This window comes from Buceros rhinoceros, unplaced genomic scaffold (assembly GCF_000710305.1).
Source record: "Buceros rhinoceros silvestris isolate BGI_N320 unplaced genomic scaffold, ASM71030v1 scaffold4876, whole genome shotgun sequence".
NCBI classification, from domain to species: Eukaryota; Metazoa; Chordata; class Aves; order Bucerotiformes; family Bucerotidae; genus Buceros; species Buceros rhinoceros.
In genome coordinates, this window is record NW_010419297.1 from 98930 (window position 1) to 108034 (window position 9105).

The following is a 9105-nucleotide window of genomic DNA, read 5'->3' on the forward strand; positions in this document are numbered from 1 at the left end:
TGGGAATTAATACCCCAGCTAGAGTTTGAACTCCCACCGCATTTTGGCTGTAACAAGAACAAGGGGAGCCAAACCTGGCATGCTTCATTTGTGAAGGCCAGTGCATGAAAACTGAGGGTTTTATCTCACCTGTGGCTATTAGAGAAAAATCAATGACATTTATTTCCCACTGTGAATATGCAACAATTGCCATGCACCCACTCACAGAAAAGGCACAGAGTTCCTGCACTCTCTTGATCGACTGCCATACTCGCGTGTGGTGCACACCATCACGAACAGTGGAATTTAATTAGGATACAGATGGTATTAATTTTGGTATTAATCTCACAGTGCTGTTGATGATGCACCAGTGTTTCCAGGTCCTTTTCTTCTTTGGCAGCTGTTAGAGGATGTGGGGCAACAGCCATAGCTGCCTTATGCGGAACAAATTTGACTGCACCAACACCTTGATGAGTGACTTGGCTTTTCCGAGCGTGGTAACTTCAGCCCGAGCCCCACAGGCTGCAGTTACACACAGGTTTGGGTACCAAGCAGGTCACTGTGGTGCCTTAACGCACTCTGAGCATCCCACGTTTGAAAGCGGGCATCAGCAGCAAAGGGCTCCTAGTGCCCGCATGGGCTGAGCCCGTGGTGCCCAGTCCCCTCACACACCATGGCTGTTGGTGTGCCAGGCGTGTTCCTGCTTTTTCACAGCTGGCTGCATGGCATTAGACTACTAGATAAAAAGCAGCCTGATTTTTCAGAGCTCCTGAGCACGCTTAGATCCCAGCAAAGTCTTACAGGCTTACGCTTTGAACATTTCATTTTTCCGCCTGCAAACTACCTCCTTTTATCGACGGCACCTGCTCTCCCATTACCGGTCCAATATATTTCACCAAAGTATTTCTGTATCTTTAGCACTAGAGTATTTTGATCTTTTTTAAAGGCCACAGAAAGACATGTAGCAATGGGGAGATGGAACGGGTACACTACCATTTTTTTTTTTGCTTATACAGACGTGAAGAATGCAGGGGTGAAAACCCGGGGCACAGGGTCTCAATAAGGGGCAGGGGTGGGGGGTGGAGGAGGAGGTGGGGTGGGGAATAAAAGCAAAGCACTGGTGAAATTTTTACAGCAGAGGGAAGAAGCAACTAAGATGGCTAAAGAAGTCTGATAAAGGGACATAAGACGTAAAGAATAAGACCTGGAGGGAAACAGAGAATATTGAAAGAATAGAAAAGTTGATTTATCTAGTTATTAAAAGATAAGTGTGATATCTGGGACACATCCTTGTCGAGCAATTTCCTCTCTTTTCTAAACCTTTGTAAAACATAAAGTGTAGTTAAAATGTAAGGAGGGAATAGAAAGATAACTATTTACTGCTAAACGGTGGTACTCAGGCTGGAAAGCCAATTACTAACATGCTCAGCTTAGGCAAAGGAACACATACATATCTAGGCCATTATAATAACTTAACTTACACAAGAGTGGTTCCTTGGCTAGTCTAAAAACTAATTTAGCCACGAGAAAGAAATCCCTTGTCACAGTGCGTCTCTCTGACAGGCTCCACAAACTGCCTTTCAACATATCCCCGTGAAAAACAGTATCAGCTCTCACTGCCTTCTCCTAGACCTGCTGTTTTTGCTGACAGTTTGGGTAAATATCTATTTTCCTGCATGTCTCAGGCAGAGTTTACACAACCAGAGCCATCAACTTTACATGTTTCCCCAGAAAATCAACGCTTCCCTCAGCCATATTCCAAGGTACATTTCCAACCTCTGCACCTGAGCTCAGCTTGCTCTTATTGCTACCTCCAACCCACCTGAGAGACGAGACACCCAGTACCTCAATTTTGATCCCCTCCATCACCTCCCATTAGAGAGTTTGGGACAGACAAGATACATCCACGCATAAAAAGCATCGCTTTTCTTTTTCTTCCGAGTGACGCAGAGGATGCAGTATTTAAACTATAGCTTGGATAATAATTAGGGCTAACACAAGATCAAAAAGATAAAATTCTTAAGTTGACGAATTTCACCAACAAGCGATGGGAGGAGACAGGAAACATTAAGTGAAATCAAACAAGGCAAATCAATAGAGGTAAATGGAAAATGTTCAAAGAGAAATTCATGTATGCTTGAGGGCTGTAAGAGGCAGTAACTGAATTGCTGCAGTGGAGGAATACAGAAGCTTCCTTCCTTGACTAGATTACGACAAGGAGATGTCAGAGGCATCTTACATGAAAAAAATTTTTTAAGCAAATCAAAGACTATGAATGACAGTAAAATCTTGGAAAGGTGGTCAGAGCAAACTCTTTTGGGAAAGGAATATCTTACAGAATATGAAGTATCTGGTTGGTCCACGAGAAGAATTAATATTGTTTTCTTAATTCTTTTTTTTTTTTTTTATACCTCCATACAGTATTAGATTCCAGCTCCCTTCTGCTATTGGGAGTTCTGTGCTTCACCAGGCCAAAACGACACAAAACCCCGCCTGAAAGTTCAACTCTTCATGCATTTCTTTATTGATTAAAATTAGGCTTATTTTTTGCATTAGCATCTTTTAAAGTATGTTTTTGCAGAACCGCAAGCAGTTCCACGAGCTACGCTTTCCGACCTCAACAAACGGCAACAGCCTGCACTGCCTCTGAAACGTTAGGTCATGGTAACACCACCGGTGGAGTCCCCAAAGCAAGCAGGCAGGAAGATGACAACGCACCATGAATATAAAAGAGCCTTCAAGCTCATCACCATACAAAGCCCTTCAGAACCGAGAGCACCCGCTCACGCAGGCCATGGTGCAGCAGAGATACAAGCACTTATTAATTTGTCACAGAACTATGGGAAAGCCAAGCGATACCAGGAGGCTACGGGCTGCCTCGTGGAGCAGCAATTCAGTTTGTTGATTTTCCTGCTTATCTGTTTAAGGGCCAGCGGGTGTGCAAGTGCAGCCTAGGATCAAAATATGAATTTGCAAACATGGATTACATCCAATTTTGGTTCTAATTCTCAGCGGAGTTCTTCTGCTCTTTTGCAATAAGCTTCAGGTAGACGCTAAATACAAGGATACCATGAGGAATACTAACCAGGGCCTGGAAGGACGCGGGTTGAGCTCTCTTTTTCAGGGGAAGCTCATGGCTAGAAGTGCACAACTGCACATTAATGTATCATTTTTCTTTAATAGCATCTGAAGGAACTACGGTGGGTGCCAGCTGAACACAGTGCAGAAAAGGCAGAGCAAAGCCTGGGATGGTTAGCACAACATTCCCAAAAGGAGAAAAGGAAATATCTAGCAGTCTTCACAGTAAAATATTTAAACAAACAAACAAGTGGTTTTCCCTCTTGGTGCCTGCCAGTATTTCATCCTGCTAGTCTCTCTCTGAAATGCTCAAACATGTTTTGATATAGATTACAAAAATGTTCGCTGCAAAGGTGCTTGTATACTCAGAGGACAGAGCTAGCAGAGCAGAAACATTAGTTCAAAGGCTCTGAATGTAAGTTGCTCTTGCAGATCAAGTATTTTTTTTTCTTTCCAACCCTGCTGTTTTGAAAGTTCATTACAGTAATGAGATTTAAAAGGTGTACAGGAAAAAAACCCAACAACTTGCAACCTTTACTTAGAATGCTACGCATTTTTCAAATCTATTTTTGAAGCACACTTCACTTCGTAGGAAAGATCACAGAAGTACCCAGTGTGAGAAATCCTTACTTTTTCTCTCTGACATTGACAGCTAACTACTTCCTTTATGAACCTCAATATTCCACCTATTGATAAAATAAGAGCGAGGACTGCTGAATAAAGACAATAGACTTCAAAGAGGTGGACTGGGGGAACTGGCAGGTAACGTCCTCCTGGGAAGGAATTCTAAAGGGAAAAGGAATTCAGGTTAGCCGACAGTTTTAAAAGAGTCAAAAAAAAGATACAACTATCCTAATGCCGACAAAAGATGTTAAGAGGCCAATGTTTGCATTCAGAGCTCACTAACGGCCTGAAAAATCAAAACTCAATTGGACCAGGAGTTGAAACAGGACAGTCTAAGGGAGCGTATAAATAGACACGTAGGGACAAAATCTGAATGACTAAAGTGCAAAGTGAGTTATGACTTAAAGGGCATCAAAGGCAATGAGAAAGGTTTTATAAATACATTAGAAATCTGAGAGGCAGAAGGAGGACAGGTCAACTAGTGGGAAGCAAAGATGAGCTCAAGACAGGTGAGACAGAAAAGAAAGGAAGGCTGATACTGCCAGTGCTTCATTTTCACACACACACACAAAAATTGATGCTGACTAGATACTTAACACAAATTAAAACTGACAACAACATAAGAAGGGATGTAAGCTAGAATAAAAACAGGTTAACAAATATTTAGTTAAGGTACATATAATAGAGTCAGAAAGGCCTGATGCAATTTGCCCTGCAGTGCTTATATAACTAGCTAGAGCCATCTCCGAATAATTAGTGATTATCTTCAAGAACTTGAGGAGGAGAGGCGACATCCCAGAATACTACAGAAGGGCAAAGTACCCTGTCATTTAAAATGGGGAAAGACCAAGCAGAGGAATTATGGACAAATCAAGCTGAATTTTAATACCCAGAAAGATCCTGGAAAAAAATATGAGTCAACATACAAACATCCATGAGGATAATAAAGTGCCAAGGAACAGCCAATATATATTTGTCTGGAGCAAATAATAAATATCAATCAACCTATTTTCCATTTTGACAGTGTAGTCGGCCAGGTGTGAAGAGTAGATACGATCGGCACTGACTTTACTTGAGGCTATAATATGGTTGCACAGAGCCTCATCAAAAGCAACCAAGAGAAACAGAATCTAAGAAAACTACCTCACATTCTGACTTGAACAATTTAAAAAAACCCCTCTGAACATTGTTATCAATAGTTCGCTAAGAGCTGGAGGACAGTTAAGTAAGCTCTCATAAGACCTCAAGAATGAGTCTGGTTCTGTTCAGTATTTTCATTAATGACCTGGCTGATGGAATTACCAGTCTACTTGCAAACTCCAAAAATGAAACCAAATTGTCAGTGGCCACACACGCTCTAGAGGACAAGAGCATCATTTAAAGTGATCTTGGTAATGAGGAGAGGCCGTCTGGAATCAATAAGATAAAATTAAGTAAAGGCACCTGTGAACCATCACACTTACAAAGAAAAAGCTTAACGTACACATAAAAGAGGGACTGACTGACCTGGAAGCGTACTGCAGAAAAAGGGTAGGGTTAAGAGTGGGACATAAACCGACTGAGTCACACCATCAGTGCTGCATCAAGTCAGGTCAGGACAGTATCGAGTAAGACATCGGGAACAACAGCCTACATGTGAAGCATGCCAAGCGTTCTTCAAGGGACACCCTTCCCCTTTCCTTCCAAATCTGCAGTTCTATGATTTTATCATCAGCGTAGGGGGAATGAGTAAGAACCAACTGAGAAGGGGATGCATTGCACAAAGCATTCTGCAAAGACAAAGTAAAAGAGAGTTGCTACTCCACTGAGCTTGCAACTTCAGCAAATAAGGCTGACAAAGCGCAACAACGTGACGCATTGGAACACAGTTGGGAGAGCAAAATCTCCTTTGTACTTTCTCATCATTTCTATCAAATGGCTTTTTTTCTCCTTAACCACATCCTGTGATTCAAATCCCAGTCTCTACTGAAAGCAAGTTTGAGGACACACAGTTCCTTAAAAGATGCAGCAAATCAAACCCACAAGACAACCTGGAAGCCAAGTTTCCTCGAGCTGCAGAGAAACCCGGCGTGGACCTGGCTCAGACAGCTAAGCGCTGCCAAGCTTCACGCAGACTCTTTCTCGTGCTCAGAGAACCCCCACAGCGTCTGCCTTTGGATACCATTCGATGATTTCTCTGCATCTTCATGCATTAGTTTGGGAAACTACACACCAGCGCAGACTTTGAGTTCTTGAGTCAAGATTTAAACGCAACGCAAGACCTGTCCTTCCTTTAGAGGGGTGCCACCAACGCGGCAGCGTTGGAAGCAGGCACCCTCCACCCAGCAAGCAAGGCTTTAGGAAATAGTGCTCAAAGACTATACGCAAGTGCGAACGATGGTGGTGAAGCAGAAGGACTGGCAGACCACGAACTAAATAACCAAAAGCTTTTGCTTCTGTTTTCAGAATTGAGAGACAAATCTTTACTCACCACCTAGAACTACTGTAAGATGTGTTTAACATCAGCAAAGAACACAAATCTGCCGGGTCACTGTTAGATACTTCAATTCTAGAGGCAAGAACGGATTCTTATATTGTGAAAGGCTTCACGAGCTCCGAGAGCAGGAAGGCAAGAAGGTTTTTCACAAATACCTGTCGTGCCTTTCCGCGTCTATTTCCCTTGATGTAAAACCAAACAGGAATTAACACCTTGCAACCTGTCAGACAGTATTAGCCAAGGGAAGCAGTAAAACAGAAGCGCACATGGAACTGAAATGTTGGGCATGCCCGGCAAACGCGAGCGGGAACAAGGAGGGGGAAATCCAGCTCTCCCCCGCTGCAGCTCTCCCGGCAGTTTGCCCAACAGCCAGTCCAAACAGGTTACAAACCCACATCAGATGGGAAGAAAGATGACAATTCAAACACAGCGCATGAATCACACGATATAATTCCGGCTCAGGAAAGCACATGCCAAGGAGCTGGGCAGACTTTTCCTCCTCCCCACAGGGTACCACATCTCTCTGCTGGCGCCAACATATTTTTCTTTCCTTTAGCCATGAATTTGTTTATGTGAGGTCTCTAATTCAGTGTGTGAGGGGAAGGAAAACCCAACAGCCAGAGCTCGCCCTTTTCTCCAGCCCTCTCCTCCCAGTCCTGGGTTTGCTGCTCCTTCTTACCCAGAATAATTCCATTGGGCTCCTCTGGTGGCTGCCAAACAATCCGGACGGATGTCAGCCTCACCTCGGGGAACACCAGCCTCACGGGTGGCCCAGGGGCTGGAAGGAAAACCAGAGATCGTGCTAGCAGGCATTGCATGTCAGAGGAATTACAAGTTTTCTGCTCACCTTGCACAGAACGCAGCCCAAGCGGTACCTCACCAATAAGAAGCAGATGTTTAGGAGTGCCTACGTGTGTGCTGAACGTACATTTATTCTGAGGAATCCTGTCCATGGCCAAGTACCTCCAACACCCACGGACACCAAACACGACACAGAACCCATGTGCCCTACGATGTTTTACCGCACCTGTGCAATGTGTTCAGCGGGATGCTCTGACAAAGGAGCTCTGACCTCTGCGAGAGTTATCTCCCATCACGCCTGGCTAACTGATTACATACTACGACACAAGTCACTGAGCTGCCTTTACAGAGAGTTACGTGTCAGCTTAATTCACTTCGTACCTGTTGGAATTGAATAATATCTCCTCTCTGTGTCATCAGCACCAGCTTTGAACTGTCTTCTGATTTTACATGTGCATTTTAAACACTTAGGTCTGAGCAGGAGAACCTGAGGCAGGTGAGATGCACATTAATTCAGATGGCTGGTGGCTGCTCTGACCATCCCAGGTTCACAAGGTGAGGAGATGCTAATTCATTCATTAGCATCCACAAAATTTCCTCTTCGGCACAAATTCCACCTGCATTACCCCTGATGATACTTTTAATTAATTTGCGCCCGGAGGAGACACAAAATATTTATGTCAGGGGTACGGAGATGGAAGAGCCATTTGTATCATTTTCCAACATGCATTTAAGGAGGGAACGGCTATAACAGGGGTTATCTAAAACAAACAGTTTTAAACATTTCTTATTATAATCCAGTATGTACAAAGCAGTGAGGGCTTTTTCTCCCCCTGCAGAGTTCTGCTAACAGCAATTTCTCTTTGTTTCCTTTCACAAAGAGAAGCCAAGTCCTCACACAGGCAGTATGCAGGGAAAATGGTTTAAAAATTGTCAGGGAGCTGCTGTCCCTGTTCCCGTTCCTGCGTGTTCTTACTCCTTCCTTGCACTCCATAGAAAATGTCTTGTTAAGCCGCAAGTCTGAATGTGTTTTCAGCCCAACCAAATTACCTTAATGAAGTTGCTTGTAGAAACCAGCATTTACTCCATTACTATTACGAAAAGACTGTGATGAAAAAAGAGACTTTTTTTTGGTTCATCTTCATCGGGAGCAATAATCAGAAGCCTCTCACACTGATATTAACCTTGCTATTGAAAGGGTAATGAAACTAGAAGCAGCTCTAGCATCTGCAAAGCCCAAAATATTTATAGAGTTGAACTATATTTCTGTAGAACTTGATCAGTCCGAAAGCTCTCCCCACACTGAGTGCTCAGACAGCACCGGGGCGAGGGGGTCGCTCGGGTTCCTTCAACACAGCAAACCACACTCGGAAGTCCCTGAGCTCACAGGAATTGCTGGAGGCAGTTGCAAAAAGAAACTGGTATGATCATCTTCCAGGGTCAACGCCTTATTCTTTTGAGGAAAAAAAAAGAGAATGGGTTACTGTAGTTGCACATTCCATCTTTCTCCTTCAGTCCCATCAGACCCAGATTTGTTTATTGATTTCAACTGCAGCACTCTACCTTTTTTTTTTTAAATTCTTAAAGCATGATTGAACTTCAATAGGAATTCATAATTGGGCTTTAAAAATTGTCTTCAACAGAAATTGTCTACATTGAGCTTCAGACTACAATTTTAGATGATTTTTTCCTCTTCGTCAGCTGCAGGGAAAGAAGAGATGGCGGGACTCTGTTTTTCTGTGTTTTTGCCAGGTCCTCAGCACTAAACCAATGGAATAGCTATACTTGGTAGGGACCAACTCACTTGGTTGAAAAAAAAAAATTAAAAATCCAAATAGCCTTATTTTGGGCTGCAGTTCACGCTTCCATCACTAAAAGAAAGAGGTGTTACTAGGTAGAATCAAACAAGATACCTTTAAACTTACCATCATCCTTGGTTCTCTCTATAACGGCAGGAGAGCTGGAGACTCCATCTCCGATACGAGTGAATGCCAACACCTGGATCTCATAGAGCGTGTACTTGCGCAAGCCAGACAACAGGAAAGACTGAGTGTGGTTACCTCGTACTAGCTGGCTCTTTGGTTCAGAATCTAAATCTTTTGCTTTGAAAAGTATCTGCGGGACAAATGTACATGAAATAGGGAAAG

General features: G+C 43.3%; 1 protein-coding gene across 1 annotated transcript in view; it reads right to left on the reverse strand.

Annotated features, from left to right (window-relative positions):
- SDK1 (sidekick cell adhesion molecule 1) overlaps positions 1-9105 on the reverse strand; it is a gene marked incomplete at its 5' end in the record, with an annotated part of 284258 nt that overhangs the window by 61542 nt on the left and 213611 nt on the right. The window contains 2 exons of the mRNA XM_010138858.1: positions 6837-6935; positions 8884-9073. Coding sequence (XP_010137160.1) covers positions 6837-6935; positions 8884-9073 — 289 coding nt within the window. The remainder of the gene's footprint in view (positions 1-6836; positions 6936-8883; positions 9074-9105) is intronic.